Source organism: Canis lupus, chromosome 36 (assembly GCF_003254725.2).
Source record: "Canis lupus dingo isolate Sandy chromosome 36, ASM325472v2, whole genome shotgun sequence".
NCBI classification, from domain to species: Eukaryota; Metazoa; Chordata; class Mammalia; order Carnivora; family Canidae; genus Canis; species Canis lupus.
Window position 1 is genome coordinate 12,348,616 of NC_064278.1, and position 17,141 is coordinate 12,365,756.

A 17,141-nucleotide genomic window follows, 5' to 3' on the forward strand; every position below is an offset into this window, starting at 1 on the left:
TTTTCTCATAAGAAAACATTTTAGGGATCCCTGGGTGGCTCAGCGGTTTAGCGCTTGTCTTTGGCCCAGGGCACGATCCTGGAGTCCCGGGATCGAGTCCCACGTCGGGCTCCCGGCATGGAGCCTGCTTCTCCCTCCTCCTGTGTCTCTCTCTCTCATAAATAAATAAATAAATCTTAAAAAAAAAAAGAGAGAGAAAAGATTTTATATTTAGGGTACAATGGAGTCTATGTCCAGCTATGCCATTAACTTTAGAGGTTTGGGAGTATTCACTGAACTTCTTTGGATTTTAATTTACTTACTTACACAATGACTTGTCCCTAAACCCCAGAGACAAATCAGTTCTAGTACAAAATCTTGCAATAGTATTTATAATGTTTTCTAACAGAAATGATAATTGGAAAAGTTATTTTTCCCTTTTTCACAGACCACTTTAGACTTATGGCATGTTCTTTCACAGTCTGATTTCCATACTTACAGGTATGCAAAATTTTCCCTATTTTTCCATAGGTATTTTGTGACAAGAGCATCTTTACTTGTTCTTCTATGTCACCTAAACTCATTTCCCACTATTCTCCAACCTCAGTATCAGTCAAGCCTTCTGAAATAGCACAGTACCAGGTCAGGGGACCAATGTCCCTGTCTCCTTCTCCACCTATCCCTAAGAAAGGGGCTTTCTAGAGCTTCCTTCCTTCCTGGGTGGCACAGTTGGTTGAGCATCTGACTCTTGGTTTTGACTCAGGTCATGATTTCAGGGTCATGAAATCAGGTCCGAAGTAAGACTCCATGCTCAGCATGGAGTCTGCTCGAGATTCTCTCTCTTCCTCTGCCTCTCCCCATTCTCTCTCTTAAATAAATAAATCTTAAGGAAGGGGGAGGCTGTCTTATCAACCTTAAAAAGTTATATCAGGTGTCATCAGCATCAAGGTAGGAGCAGATAGATACATCACCTTATAGTACACTGGGCAAGAAACATCACCTTGTTTATCAGGTGAAGCAATGGATTGACATTGGTTTAGAAGGCTAGGAAACCAATATGGATGCATCTTGTTAACTCAAGGTAAGTTTTCTACTTTATGACTACCTGTGTAGGCAAAGTTATTAATGGGAAGGAGAGAGAAATTAAAATATAATGTCTTTTCTTTGTCCAAAATGAAAGCCCACAAGGTGATAGAATCCAAATCTCTTAATAATCCAAACATTGATTTCCTGACCATTAGTCTTGGGCAATTCCCAGTAGGATGAAAAATGATAAAAATCAAATATTTTAAAAATAAATACCACTGCAATTTTAGCAAAAATAAACTGCTGACTTTCTGTTAAGATAAATAAGAAAATGACGTCTTTTCATGAATAATATACAAAATGAAATTTATATTTTAATGTGGAGAAACTTTAGAGAATCATGTCCAATAAAATCTATGTAGTGATCACTCACAAAAAAGTAATAGTACAATTGAATAGAAACTGAATCCATCTGTATAGATAGATAGCCCACAGGGTAAAGCAGAGATATATTTTCTTTATCATGTGAAAGACTTGCAGTGGTATGTGAGAATGTCTTTTATTAAAATCAACTGGAGGAATGTACTTTTGTATGGATATGAGGTTTTGAATGACAGGTGAATTTCAAAAGTAACTGACACTTGTTATGAACAAGTCAATGTTGTACAATCATAGCATGTATATATCACAACTTTGTATTCCTGTATATTTTGTGGGGTTTTTTGAGAGCATGTTAAGTAAGAAAAATAAATACAATTTTAATCAAAATATGTGAAAATGTTTATTTGAATAAGAAGTTCCTATGGAAAACCACACACACAGGGAGCCAAAAAAATGATTTTTAATTTTTTTCTGGGTCACAAAAGTTGTTCTTATCTGCTATTTTATATATAAAGCTTAAAAGAAACTAAAAATCAGGGTACCTGGGTGGCTCACTGGTTGAGCATCTGCCTTTGGCTCAGGTCATGATCCTGGGGTCCCATAAGGAACCTGCTTCTCCTTCTGCCTATGTCTCCCCCTCTCTGTGTGTGTCTCTCATAAATAAATAAGTAAAATATTTAATAAGAAAACTAAAAATAGAAAATGATGGTTCAATGTGGGAGCTGGGGGAGGAGGTAGGAAAAAGAGGAAAGGGAAGGAAACAGCTTGGTTATCTGTCACTTGAGATTGTTAGGGCCTTGGTTTACAGTGGTTAAATCAAGCCAATCCAAATAACAAATACATGGAAGAGCCCTATTCTATGAGTCCCAGAAACTACGAGTCCTAAAGTGAAAGGCAGAGGGTGTATGAATGAGCTATGAATATACATGTATGCATGTATGTATCTCTATGTAGATATGTACCATACACTGATTGGTCCCAGAAAGAGCCCTTGCAATGATTTCGGAATTAGAGTTCTTTAAGAGTGAATAGTAAACCATCAGGCAAAGTGATAGTAGCAAAGAATATTAGATCAAATAAGAAATCTGGTTTTGAGACCAGCTCTGGTCTAAAGAGAACTAAACCATGGAGAACCCTTGTTTTCCTTTCACATAAGGGAACATTTAGGCATGTTTCCATATGCCTAAAAGGAGCTGGCTAGATTAGGGTAGACTATATGATCTTTAAGACCTTTCTGTTTCTAACAACTGTTATCCTGTGATCATTCAGTCAGTCTTTCACTCTGTTTCCAAGCATGTAATTCCTATTACCCTGTATTTTTGTCAGGTAGATGGCTTAAATGGGAAAATATCAGGCCATCTGAAATGGGTGACTGACAAAGCTTTTTCTAACGCTACTATTATTTCTTTCTCATGTAACACATGTCTCTGTGAATAAAGAAATAAAGCCACAGTCTATAATTCTCATGGCAATCATTTATTTTAGCTACACCTATCTCCTTGAGTGTTAAGAGGTGGAGAGAGAACCAAAGAGCAATTTTTAGACTTGCTTACGATTTAGTCCACCTATCAAATCTGTCTCTAATTAATTGTGTGATCATGGGAAAGTTTTCTAACCACTGTGACTCTCTAAGGTCTTATCTATAAATTTCAGAAAAGAATAGCACCTACCTCATGAGGTTGTTAGAAAAGTAAATGAGTTAGTGCTCTCACAGCATTTAACCTAAAGTCAACACCCGGTGCCTCAGGAAAGTTCATTATTAACATCATGGAGCTCTTAATAACTATTTTTCATCAAAAAAATCATAGGAGTAGGAGTGGAGACGGTATTTTTGCCTGGCATTCACATGAGCATATGCTCCTATATAGGCATTTTGTAGCTTTGCTTGAAAGCTTGAAGAAAAGAGAGTGACTGTGGGACATTGAAAACCCAGTACTGTGAAATGTTGCAGTCTGTTTTATGAGAGCAGATATTTAAAATGCCTTTACTGTTCATAAGCTGATGCTATTTTCTTTTCAAAGCCTGAAACACATATCTGAGCATGCTACGTTTGTTTTCAGTGACTGTTGGCCCTAATAAGCCTGCGAGCGGATTTGCAGAGGACAGTGCAGCACAGAGCGAGGCCGTGCCAGACCTCCAGGAAGCGGTGTCCTTGAAGGAGCGGATGGCGAGGTACCAGGCAGCTGTTTCCAGGGGTGACTGCCGCAGCTTCTCCGCCAATGTAAGCTGCTCCTGGTGGTTCTGGGCTTTCGGTCTGCCCTTCACACACCCTCCTTCCATTGCAATACACTGGGCAGGGGGATAAAGTACAGAAAGCACAGACATAGCATGAATCAAAGAGGATGTGAGTTGAAGCTTCAGCACTGCAACTTATTCTCTGTGTGATCTTGGGCTACTATCTGAACCCCTCTCTGAGCTTCAGTTTGCTTAAATGAAAAATGGGAATAGCCATCTACCACAGAGGGTCTTAGGGGGAAGTCAAAGAAACAATTTACGTGGAAGCCATAAGGCAGGGTATAAATGTGTTATTATTGCCATCATTATCATTTAACCTATAGCTATTCTCTTCAGGAAGGTTGGGAATTAATTTCAGATTTTAATAACGTGGGTCTGCATGCCGCCCTCTTTGGTCTCATGTATAGTTCATTTAAATTCACTGGCAGTATAATTTTTTTTTTTTTTTTTTTTTTGCTTTTCTCATTTCTCTGTATGCACTAAATCCATTAGGAGTAGCTTAATCAACATAGAAATGAGGGAGATTAGCAATGTAGGCACTCTGCTAAACCAATTATGATTATAGGAAACAGCAGGATTCAGTAGGACCACCAATTTTTAGAGCCAAAGCATAATAAAGTCATATTCAAAAGAATTTGTTGGGTTCCATCATCTGTGGCCTTCAATCCACAGGGTTTGATGAGTCATTTTATTAGTAGCAGCTTTATAGCTTAATGGAATATAAGGATACTCTTTTATAATTATAATCTCCAAATTAGCAAAGTTGTTCATTTAACCAAAAGAGAAAGAGAGGGAAAGAATAGTCAAGAAGGGTGGTGTTCTAAAATAGCTACTCTTAACATTCTTCTTTACAAATTATTTAGAGACAAGGCTGACTGTGCCAAACTCATTAACAATATTGTAATTCCAAATGACATTTAAGTTTTTACATAGTCATTAAAATCCATTTTAGATGCAGCGTGGATTTTGAATGAATGTACAGAAATCACAGAAGTAGCTAGCTCTCTTCCAAAACAAATAGTATCACTTCAGCGCCTCCTGCCAGTCTTCTTAGATAGCACCCCCTGCTGGATCATTAAGGAACTTTACTACAAAGTAGTGTTTTAAATTGGAGAAAAGATTCTTGGGGAAACAAACAGATTTTGAAAGTACAGAGCAAGAGATGGGTTATTTAGTAAACAGTTTTTTAAATCTAGGAACACTTTGACTTTTTCAGGCAGTAGGAGAATACACCATAAGACAATTTTTTTTTTTTAAGATTTCATTGATTTGTTCATGAAAGACATAGAGAAAGAGAGGCAGAGACACAGGCAGAGAGAGAAGCAGGCTCCTTGTAAGGAGCCCAATGTGGGACTCGATCCCCGGACCCCAAGATCATGACCTGAGCCAAAGGCAGACTTAACCGCTGAGCCACCCAGGTATCCCCATATGACAAAATTTTATTTATAATGTGCTAAAAAAGAAAATATTTAAATTGGGCCCTAAGAAAACTAAATTATCCCCACTATTTAATACAAAAACAAAATGTTAACACTATTATGAAGATAACCTACATATAAAGAATTTAGTAATCTTTCTCTTCTCCTGCCCATTTGCAGGCAAAACAAACTGAGGGGAAGTGACTTACAGAAGATCATGCATTACTGACAAAGCCAGGCTAAATTCCTGGTCTCTGGACTCCTGTCCTCTTTTTTACTGAATTCAGCTGCCTCCTCTCTCATACAAGAAAGCATCTGTGGCCCAACAAATGCCTTATTATTTGGTTTAGCCCTAAGTTAATATTGTGTGGGAGGGGAGGAAGAGCACATATATTATCTCCAAGAAATCCTGGTTAATGTCTAAAGAAAAGCAAAATAACTGCCTTGCTGCCTTATCTGGTCAGATGCATCAAATGTCTATTCAATTATGAAATCATGGAAACTGCCTTTGACGACATTTCTATTTACACAAATAACCCCAGTATTTTACATGTAAAATCTGGAGGTCTCTGATTTGGCCCCAAATTGAATCCATTATATTTCAGTCACATTGAGATCAGTTTTTCCTGGTCCTAGCCTCAGCCGGATGGCATTTGGTTGAACCTAAATAAAAGTCATGCCCATGGAAAGGCAGTGGTCTGCAGGAGCGTCCTAGAAAAGGAGGAGGTAACATTTGTTAAGCAGTAAATTAAGATGCCAGATTGTGCTGGCAATTTTATTTCCTTTATCTTTTTTAACACAAGGAATATGCGGAAAATATAGTGTTATTCTCAGTTTAATAAGAAATGAAACTTGAACTCTAGTTCAAGGTTTTAAGTGTTAGAACTGGGGATTAGAATCACTGTTTGGAAAAAAAAAAAAAAAAAGAATCACTGTTTGGTCAACTCCTCAAATTATGTTATTTCTCCTATGCCCAAGGACCCAAGGACAGTTCTTTATAATGAAAGTAGATAACTGTGTAATATAATTACCTTATTATCAAAATAATTTAATATTAAGTTGGTCTTGTGTTAAGTATTTAAATTAACTTGTTAATAAAATGACTTGGGCAGTCCGGGTGGCTGAGCGGTTTAGCACCGCCTTCGGCCCAGGGCGTGATCCTGGAGACCCTGGATCGAGTCCCACTTCACGCTCCCTGCATGGAGCCTGCTTCTCCCTCTGCCTGTGTCTCTGCCTCTCTCTCTCTCTATGTGTCTCTCATGAATAAATAAATAAAATCTTTAAAAAATATAAAAATAAAAATAAAATGACTTAATTATTATGGGCATACCATTAGATTCCAAATCTTATTTCTGAGTCCAAGAATAAGAAACATTAAATAAAGATAAATATAAAAACGCTTAACACAAAGCAACCCATTATATGGTCATTTACAATAACATGGGTTAGTTGAAATGTATAGCACATGGGGCAAAACAAGGCAAAGTCACAGACGAGCCCTCCATCTGAGCAAGGAAACATCACTCCAGCTCATGACCACAGGCTGCTCCTTGAGCAAGTCCTGCCATCCCACATATGTAAATCTCCATTTACAAGCTGCGCTGAATAAAGACACTCTATCACCACCATGAAACTACAGCTCAGAGGACTTCCTCACTTCGGTGGGTGTGCAGCCATAAAGCCATAAGGGTGTAATAGCAGCAGTACTGGTAAAAATAATTAACTATATGCATTTTTGTATGTGCCATATGGTCTGATTCCAAAGCACAATGCTAAAGGGAAGGACTGGGTATATTTGGTTTTTTAGTTCACTTGGTAGATGAGAGGCAACATATTTGGTCTAGGAACTGATATTTTTGTGAAAATGCACTTACTAGGAAAGTATTTAGTCATTGGCATAATTACTGAGGCTTGCTAGATTAATTTGCACGTGATTTGGACATTGTTTATAGTTGTTACAAAGAGTAGGCTTCTTAATAATTGCCTTAATTTCCATAATTTAGTACTCACATATTATCTACATATGATCAATCGAGGAACACCATTTATGTACATTAAATGTTAGGGGAGGGTACAAGAAATCTTGTGGCCTTAATTCACCCTTTCCCTTCTTTATCCTAAATTTCAAAATAGATGCCACACTTTCTCATGACTTTAACACGTATCAAATGGCAGTAACTGACCAGGATTTCCTTTTGAAATTTGTTGCAAGATTTGATAGTATATATATCTAAACCATATAAGTGTACATTCTCATCCCTTCTTCTCATGAAGCAAATATTCATACTTTTAAATATCGGACAGTGCATGGAATTGTGGAAAGGTTATGAATTTGGAAAAGCAGCCACTTGAGTTTGCTAGTACTTCAGATAATCTGGAGTATTAATTCATTCTCCAGTATTTTAGAATATGGGAAACCCCAAGATCATAGTTGTATTTTTAGGATCTGTTTGAGAAACTATATGCTGGGTAATGATTTCATGATCCCAGGAGTTTCCTATCCATGATAGGGGAACTTCGGCTCACGGTCATCCAGTTACCTTCAGGTCTCAAGGCTTCAGGGTTATGTCAGGACTGGGCCAGACCTCAGGAGACCTCCTGCGATTTGAAGGGTTGCTGAATCTCTTCCCAGTTTTAAGCGGTCCTAGAAGCTTCCTGGAGGAGGGCTGGTTGGCATGAGGCCTGTTTGCTTGAGAGTTGTCATCCCATCTGGGCTTGAGTGCCTGCTGGGCTGGGGAGAGTGTTGAATCATCAAAACCAAAGTCCTTACGTTACTGCACTTCCCACAGGGGCATAAGATCTGACCAGGCTCCTCGGGCTTTTCAAGTTGCTCCAAATGAAGCCTATTGAATCAGGCTTTCTGTTCTCCAAAATGCCAACAATAGCCTAGAATGCTTCTAACCTTAAACCTTCTAATCTAAGTCCTGGGGTTTGCCAACCCTGGAGTAGTTGTTGCTTTGCTTGTCCTTTCATACTAGTGATTAAGGCAGAAGCAATCAGGAAGACAGATCCTGGTTCAAATTCCAGCTCCTACTCACACCCCAGCAATGAGAACTTAATAACTTGCCTTACTTGCCCAAACCTCAATTTCCTCATTTTAAAATGAGAATAAATGTCCATATCTCACAGAATATGGAGAAACGTCAAATGACAAGATATATGTAAACACATAGAAATCACTCAGCTCTAGTATTAAGTAGTTGTTACTATTACTGATACTGACATTTTCATATAAGAGGGGCTTATTTTATTCATCTTTAGTGATTCAAGTACATTTTGAAATGAGTTAAATGTTTTTAATATTCTTTCTTAATAATGTGTTGCTTATGTAGACATTTGGAATTTTAATGACAACCTTACTGTGGGTTAAAATTGAGTCCATTATTCTAATTTCTACTAGTCTGTGTGTATTATTAGTGAAATAGATTCTACAGGTCTAATCTCTAAATATCAAAACCTATCTGAGATAAGAAGAATTAACTCAATATTTTGAAGCTCCTCCTGACTTTATATCAAAGACTGATAAATGAGAAAACAACATGGAGAGATTATTTTTTATTAAGGTTTTCTGTAAGGGCCTACTGAAATAATTGCATATGTTCATATTTTTAATATACCACCCATCAATAATTGTCAACTGTAAAGCATAATAGCTTGTAAATCCCATCTTGAGCAGATATAAAGCTGAATTTTCCTTTTCCTTAAATTGTCTTAGATAATGGAGGAATCCAGAATGTGCACAGTGCCTGGTGGTTTGGCCAGAGTGAAGAAACAATTTGAAAAGGACAAAATTGCTTCTTCTTGTAATACCTTGTCTCAGTACCAATACCAGCACGAGAAAAGATCTGAACAGGTAATGCTACTGCAGGTAATGGATAAATCACGTGTGGTGTAAGTGTTCTCATTTCAGTGCCAATTCAGAAAGCCCCCTATTTGGTGGTACATTTATTTTCATTACTCATTAACAAATATTGTTATTTTAAGATGCTTTAGAAAATCATCTTTAAAGCATACCAATGTATTGATTAACTTATTACTTGGAGCATTTTGTCATATTTCTAGGGAACCATGCTGGAATATCTTTCTTCTCAGCTTCTAATGTTTCAAGCATAAATGAAAATTAAATAGCCTCGGTTAGACAACAGGTAAATAGAAATGTTGAGAGCCACATTTATATTGAGCCTCTGCTTCTAGGTCATAATTCATGATAACCTCTGTGCTGGTTGTTTGTATAGATTAACTGTGAAGCATTATTTACCTGATCATTGTGGTGAGTTTTCTGTTTTCTTTAAAATCATCAAAAATTGAGTAGTAGAACCCAGATGTTGCATAAAATTGCATAATGCAACTTCTGTGTTTTATCTTATATAAAAGATTTCCCCCCCATTTCATTCCTCCATTATCATATATCACCAAATATTGTCATGGGTTATAATGATTTTTGAATGTGAGAATCTCAGTAATAAAACCCATTAGACTGAGCTCGGCACTCTGAAAAATAGTAATTGCACTGTACACAGCTGTATTTAGGTCCATGTTTTCCATGAGGAAAAAGAATTTCCATGAGGAAGAGAGTAAGTGGGGTACTTTTACAATTTGGTTGTGGAAGATAAAAGGTGGTTTTTTGTTTGGTCAGTTTTTAAAAAGAATCCCTAGGATATTTGGAGTTACCTAATTTTTAAAAATTAAGGCAATTGTGTGTGCATAATATGGATAGGGGACAAATGGGGAAAGTATATCAGAATGATTAAAAATCTGATATGTGAAATAGTATTTGTTTTCCATTTCTGGCTTTGTCTGAAAAGTAAAAATTGTGCAATATAAATAGCTCAATGAATTTATGGTAAGATCTGTTCTAACTTTGCCTGAAGGAAACAAAATGTAAATAAGTAATTAAGATTGGATATACTTGTGGTTTAATATATAGCTGTTGCAACATAAGAGTCTTTAAATGAGTCAATTGTGTGTTTACTTGAAATTAGTCAACAATACAAAATGTAGTTAGTTATCATTAATAAGTAGCAAATTCCACACAGACAGGTGTGTATGAACACATGGCTTATGTTTCAGAAAAACATTGTAATAGAGTGTAAGGGCTATGGGGCTTTGGGACTTGTAGATCTAAGATCAGAGGGCGCCTCTGCCGCTTACCAGTTGAGTGACACAGACACGGGGTCACCTTCAGGGCACATGGCCCTGGGTAGTCACTCAGGGCCCCATTCTGAAAGGGCACGGTACTTGGCTTGTGCTTTGCTGTCATCATCTTGAAATTTAAAAATATATATATTTTATTTATTCATTCATGAAAGACAGAGAGAGAGAGGCAAAGACAGGCAGAGGGAGAAGCAGGCCCCATGCAGGAAGCCCGATGTGGGACTTGATCCCGGGACCCCAGGATCATACCCTGAGCCAAAGACAGATGTTCAACCGCTGAGCCATCCGGGCATCCCTCATCTTGAAATTTTTAATAATTTTGCAACAAGAGGCCTGGGTCTAGCATTCTCATTTTGCACTAGGTCTGGCAAATTATGTAGTCAGTGCCACACAGACCGAATTCAATACCCCTCAACCCTCCATTTCTGATTAAGATGGGGCAACTGATGAGGGATTTGCCCATCTCATGAGGTTAATAATGAGGGGTCTAATATGACAAAGAGCAGTTTCCATGAAGGCAGTTCATTATCCATGAAACTTGAAGTCAGTTTAGGACTCCTTAATATTGCATGAGATGGAAAGCCCAACCAAAAGTGGCTTAAGCCAAAAGGAACATTATAGATTCACAAAAAATGCAGTCTTGTGGAAGGGAAATTTGGTGTCAGCTCCAGTGGTGTACTAGAGCATCTGGCTTGTACCAACTCTCTGATTATTAAATTTTTAGGAATATTGTAAACCAGATAATGTCATGTTAATAGCTTAAAGTCGACCATATCGAGAATATTTATACTAGAGAAATTGGCAGATTCTTTCTTTCTCTCTTTCTTCCTTCCTTTCCTTCTTTTTTTCTCTTTTTTTTTTCTTTGAGAATCCATTGTTAAGTATGTATTTCCTTACTGTTAATGTAAGGACTCAACTTATGGCCATAGCATAATAGCTAAGAGCACAGAAACTGGAGCCAGATCACTTATGTCCAAATCCCCACTCCTTCATCTATTAGTTGTGTGACATTAGGCAAGTTCCTTAACCTATTTGTGCCCCAGTTTCCTCAATTATAAAGTCAATATTATAATAGTACCCACCTCATAAGGTTAAGAGGATTAAATGAATTATATTTGTAAAGTGCTTGAGACTGTGCTTGGCGCATTGTAAGCACTACACAGTGTGGTGTTTAAAAAATAATAATAATAAAAAAATAAAAAAAATACAAGTATTACCTTGAACATATTTCTTTCTTTTTTTTTACCTCACTTCCTCTGGGCTGGTCCCATTCTCACCCAGGTTTCCCCCAGCTCATAGTAAAAAAGATGCAGAGAAAAAGTGAGATCCTTTTCCCAGAAGTTTCGGGAACAAACCTTACTGCATCTAATTGGCTGTAAATGGAACACTGATGTTCTTCCTAGAACTAATTTCTCAGCTGGGAGACACTGATTGGGTGAAGCCTCTGTACCTGTTGACCTAAGTGGAAGTTCTCAGCATTCAGTTTTCAACGGAGAATAAATGAATACTGGGTAAAAGTAAAACCAAACAGCAGCAACATATGAATGTTATACACACACACGCACTTGCTATAAGCTCCTTCCAAATATAATCTATTATTATAAGCTGTAGTCCCTACTCTGGAACATGAAATATTAATGCATGTGAGTGTAATAAATAAAACCATGCACTAGAAGTCTGAATATCTGCAGGACTCCAGGCCTTTAGTGACCTCTCTGAACTTCAGTTTCATTATCTACCTTTAGACATGCTAATAATATCCAATAATTCCATGAGGAATGACCAAACCTAGGTCATAATGTCATGTATTATAAATAATATATAAAGGAAACATGTTAGAATAAACTAGTAAATATCTTTTACTAAACTGCATGCTGAAGTCTCGGGGAAGATGAAAGAAAAAAAGTCATCCATACCTTAGAAAATGAAATAACTAATTTATAATCCTTATTAGAAATTTGAGATACATGTCAAATCTGGTTATAAAGGGGAAAACAGAAAAAATCACATCTTAGATACTCACTTAAAATCTTCAAGCTATTTTTTTTTAAATTTTTATTTATTTATGATAGTCACACAGAGAGAGAGAGAGAGAGAGAGAGAGAGAGGCAGAGACATAGGCAGAAGGAGAAGCAGGCTCCATGCACCGGGAGCCCGACGTGGGATTCGATCCCGGGTCTCCAGGATCGCGCCCTGGGCCAAAGGCAGGCGCCAAACCGCTGCGCCACCCAGGGATCCCAAAATCTTCAAGCTATTAAATGCATTCTAAAAATTGCTTTTCTTATCAGCAGGGATTGAGGACATTTACAGGTAGAGGCAGAAAGTTAATTTTGTCTTACCTAAGCTGTTGTCCACCCAGATGGTGTTTTCAGTCTTTGCTTGTTCAAAGTACTTGAGACTTATTTCTCTGCTAAGTCTGCCCCTGGCCAGAAAAAACCTTATTTTGTTAACATATAAAAATTAATATTAATTTGAAAATCAAGTTTAATTAGAGTTAAAAGAAAGAACATTTGTTTTGGATTTCTGACAATATTTAATGTCACAATTAGTAATAATCTTGTAAGGTGTAATAATTAAGTTCAATCTGCCTGTTTCTTTTCTAATATACTGAAGTCAGATGTTTCAGGATAATTAGCTATCTGGTAATCATTTGTCTGGAAGATCAGCTACAGGGCTAGACAAGTTTTGAAAATTAAGCTATCTCTCAGGTTAAAGATCCCTTCTGTCTGCTGATTGATCCGACTATTTTATCAGACTATCTTTTATTCAAAAAGGTTCTAAAATAGAAAAAAAAGGAGATATAATATATAGGAACTCTCATTTATGCCAGACACTTAAATTCTGAGATAATGTCTTATTTATATATTCTAGACTTGTCATGCTTCCTGGTTCTGCCTGTTAGCATCACTGCTAGCCTGTGGAGCATCCTTATGTAAATTAGAAAAAGGAGCCACTCTGGACCATCAGAGCCCTTGTGTGAGGGAGGCACAGGGCAAGGGTTCAGCTTCTTAAAAGAATGTGTTGGGGAAACTTTATTTAATCTATTCCCGCATTCTTAAAAGGGTGCCTTGAAGTACATGCAGAAGGTATTAAAATAAATGTGTTATTGATGAGAAACTGCCATCATCTCTTTTCTGAGTTCATTTTCACTTGCCTATTCTACGGTTTCTGTTTTTTCAAGACTTTCTTTTTCTTCTTTCTTCTTGTAACACCTTTATTGAGATATAATTTGCATACCATAAATATCGCCCATCTTAAGTGGACAATTCCATGGCTGTGTAGTAGATTTACAAAGTCGTGCAGTGTCACTGCAATCTAATTTTACAGCATTCCCCTTCACTCCCAAAATAAGGCTTGGACCCATTAGCAGTCTAAGACATTTCTTTCTGTGCCATATTTTCACACTCAGGGCTTGACTTTCATCTTCTCATATGAATATCTTTGCTTTCTTTCCCCCATGCTTATGCAGTACTGAGAAGCTCTTTACTTATTAATTTTGAAGTCCTGGAAGCCTATACTTTTCTGGGGTTGCTTGGTTTGGTTTGGGTTTTTTCTTTTTGTTGTTTTTGTTTTTGTTTTCTAAGTGGCTTAAGTAGGAAAAGAGTAGATGGAGCTCCAAAAAGTTTGGAAGTAATCAGTGCAATACAGTGCTTAGGTAATTGCTTTTATGTGAAAATGGCTGCGCTGAATCCATGTCAAGAGCCTGATGCATTCCTGACCTTCGCTCCCTGCAGCCACCTCTCACGTGGACCAAGGGGAAGCTGCAAGACAGTATGTATCCTTCTGCATATATCTGCTGTTTCAAAAATCCTAATGTAAACATTAGCACTGGGTAAAATTATGTGGATCTGAAACAATCCCTAGACAATTTTTGGTTGATAGAAAACATTTTTGACAGCTTGTGACAGATATAATCTGACATCTGTGTGTTTCAGACTCTTTAAAGGTGACCCATAATTATTTTCTAGCAGACTAAACCTATTTTTTTTATCAGTGAAATGTCCACAAGTGCAAAGCATTTCTCATGTAAGTGCTTTAAACCTACCTTTAGCTTTCTGCCGTGTATATAATTTTTCAAGGGCATAGATTTCTTTGGCAGCCCCAACTGAACCTAGATCTCTATTAACGCATAAGGCTGTGATCAAAAGTGTGTCTCATTTTGTCTTTTAATCTGAATACTACTTTTAAATGACTCTTACACCTTAAAGTAACCTCACTCAAACAGGAAGTGATGGTTAGGCCTGCTGGCTCCGAAGGCAGCCCCCCCCCCCCCCCAATTATAATACTCTTGAGTTAACCACCTCATCTCTGTAAAATGAGGATGAAGTAACAGATCTGTTTTAAGAATAAAATAAGAGGGTCTATGTAAAATTCTTACTAAAATGCCTGGCATATACAGAAGTGTTCAGTAAACACCAGCTATTATCATCAGCAGTATTGCCACTAAAGCTAAGAGAGCATAATCAAGTGGTAATTATTCTCAAAGGAGAATATGATTCATAAACATTTTATGTATATGTAAAAAGACAAAGAAGGATAACACTGTTCTATGCCTCACACCTCACACACCTCAACTTTATTTTTTTTCCCCAATTCTTTGGCCCTTGGAGACAGAATCATTTCCTAGGAGCTCATTAAGTAATTAAAGATTAGTTTAAATTAGCATCTGTTGTTCTGGAGCAGTCAGTAACTTTGGCGCATATTTAAAACATTATAATAGCAGGTCTCCTTTTGAAGAAAAAATGCTTAACTACGACTCTAGAAAATGACAAGACGAGGGGGACCTCTGGGAAAGCCAAAGAGAGGAATATGTATAGAAGGTCCTTTGCGCAGGTACGCTGCAGCCCTGGGATGCCGTTATGAATAAAAGCCTGTTTTTCAAGTGGGAGCAAATGAGTAACATAGCATTTGCTTTTGAAGACTGCTTTATTCACAGTATTGTGACACGATGTACTGAGAGGAAAATATAATTAATATATGAATTGAATCCGGCAAGAGAGAAAAAAGGCCTACGCTGCTTGAATAAATGAGGAAAAGAGAAAGAGTTGAGGCCGTGTTGATTTTTTCCATCTCTACAAGTGCTGTGGCTTCTCGGCTTATTTTAGCTGATGTGTGGAAAGGAGAGAAAAACATGTGTAAGGTGTAGAACCTTCCTTGTGACATTTTCTGGTTTGTGCTTCAATGCAATGAAGTTAAAATACATTCTTCCAATTGTCTGAATAATATATATCAAGTGTTTTGTCAACATACAATGCTAATATGCACAAATACTAAGAAATAAGGGCCCCTCTTTGCCAGAGAACCATTTCTTTTCCTGACACCAGCCAGGGAATCATCCTGACCATATTCCAGATAGGCCAGTGAATGGGCATACGTTTCCCACTGGCCAAACCATTTAAACTACCTTCTACAACTCTGTCTCAGTGCCTATTGCTGAGTGAACTTTGGCAATGAGAAGAACACAATAAGATTAATTTTTGAATGCTGACTCAGAATCAGAAGACCAAGAGTTAGCTAAATAAAGCAAACAATAAAACAATGGCCTCAACCAACTGAGGTGTGTATCACACTAACAGCCAGACCTGTACAAGCTGGTTTAAGCAGAGTTCACTTACCTGGAGTTATTATTTATTAGCCAAAACATCCCAGTTCCTGATGCCATACAGCAAACCAGCTTTGCTCTGCACTAATAACTCAGTGTCCTTTTCAATTCAGCGAGAAGTAGAAATGCAAACTTTGGTCCAGTTGTGGGTTTGTAGATGCACACTTGATAAACAGACGTTTTCACTTCTGCTTTTGCATTCAAAACTATCTCTGTATGTTCATACTTGGCCGTTTCATTACTGCTTTCCACACCTGTGCCCTGGCCACCAGCTGCCTTGCCACAGGTGAGCTGCCCATCAACTGAATCTCCATCTGTGTCTCTTCTCTTCCTATCCATGTCCACCTTTCTATAGCTCTGTAGGTCTTGGGGAAGCCCGTACTTTTTTTTCTAGAGAAATCAAATTGAAAAGAATTCTATTTTGAAAAAAAAATTTTTTTCATTTTAAAAAGTCCTTGCTCAAGTTGTAAGGTAAATTAACTGCAGTTAGTACTACTTGCACCAACTACAATGAAAACAAAAGTGAAAACACAAATTGAACTCCATAAGAACTTGTATTTCTCAGGAAGGAAGGAAGGAAAGAAGGAAGGAAGGAAGGAAGGAAGGAAGAGAGAGAGAGAAAGACAGAGAGAGAGAGAGAGAAAGAAAGAAAGAAAGAAAGAAAGAAAGAAAGAAAGAAAGAAAGAAAGAAAGAAAGAAAGAAAGAAAGAAAAGAAAGAAAGAAAGGCTTTTCCTTCAGGCCCCAACAAACCCTGCTTTCTTTAAGGCCCACGTTGGCCTGATTCATCTAGACGTGCACCCCACACTCCTCATGAAACCCCTACTACATGCTTCCATTCAAGGCATCCATGTTTGGGGGTACAGAAATATAATGGTCATGGGTCTTCAGTGAGTCCTCTGTCTACTGGTTTCTACATCATCTGGAACCTGAAGAGGACATCTTTTCAGTGCCCTTGACTCGTCCATCCCCTCCTACCTCTTCTCTGACGAGATAAGGATTTAGAATCAACCCAGTCTCCCTGTTAGGCTGAGACATGGATTCTCTGAGGGAACTCGGGTCACCTGAGTCACTAGGCCTCAGGTTGAACCTTCAAATGTAAGTTAGTACCCTGGACCTCCCTGGACAGCCTAGGAGGGTCCTGATTAAATTGTTCTGGCGTGTGGGCAGGGATCAGGGAATGGTTCAACTCTCTGGGTGATTCTGATGTGTAGCAATGAACATTCCAGATTAACTAAGTTAATCTGCCTCTTAGTTTCTCACCGAGGCTTCTCCTCCACCCACTTCATTCTTCTGCAGTCTGATAGCGAAGCCTTTCTGTTTTTATTGGCATTTCTCTTGATATGAC

At 37.8% G+C, this 17,141-nt stretch overlaps 1 protein-coding gene and 1 long non-coding RNA gene across 3 annotated transcripts in view; one reads left to right on the forward strand and one right to left on the reverse strand.

Moving 5' to 3' along the window:
- Nucleotides 1-17,141, forward strand: part of XIRP2 (xin actin binding repeat containing 2) — a 74,678-nt gene that overhangs the window by 21,518 nt on the left and 36,019 nt on the right. The window contains exons 2-3 of one of the 2 annotated variants that reach the window (XM_025460050.3): nt 3,447-3,607; nt 8,755-8,892. In XM_025460050.3, the coding sequence (XP_025315835.1) occupies nt 3,551-3,607; nt 8,755-8,892 (195 nt within the window). In that variant the 5' untranslated portion in view covers nt 3,447-3,550. Of the gene's footprint in view, nt 1-3,446; nt 3,608-8,754; nt 8,893-17,141 lie in introns of those variants that run through there. The other variant, XM_049106388.1, reaches the window with a different exon arrangement.
- On the reverse strand, nt 201-16,089 carry LOC125754462 (uncharacterized). The gene is made up of 4 exons (XR_007408779.1): nt 15,809-16,089; nt 12,533-12,615; nt 7,580-7,770; nt 201-3,675 (listed from the first exon to the last, which is right to left on the reverse strand). It is a non-coding gene; the product is annotated as an uncharacterized LOC125754462 (long non-coding RNA).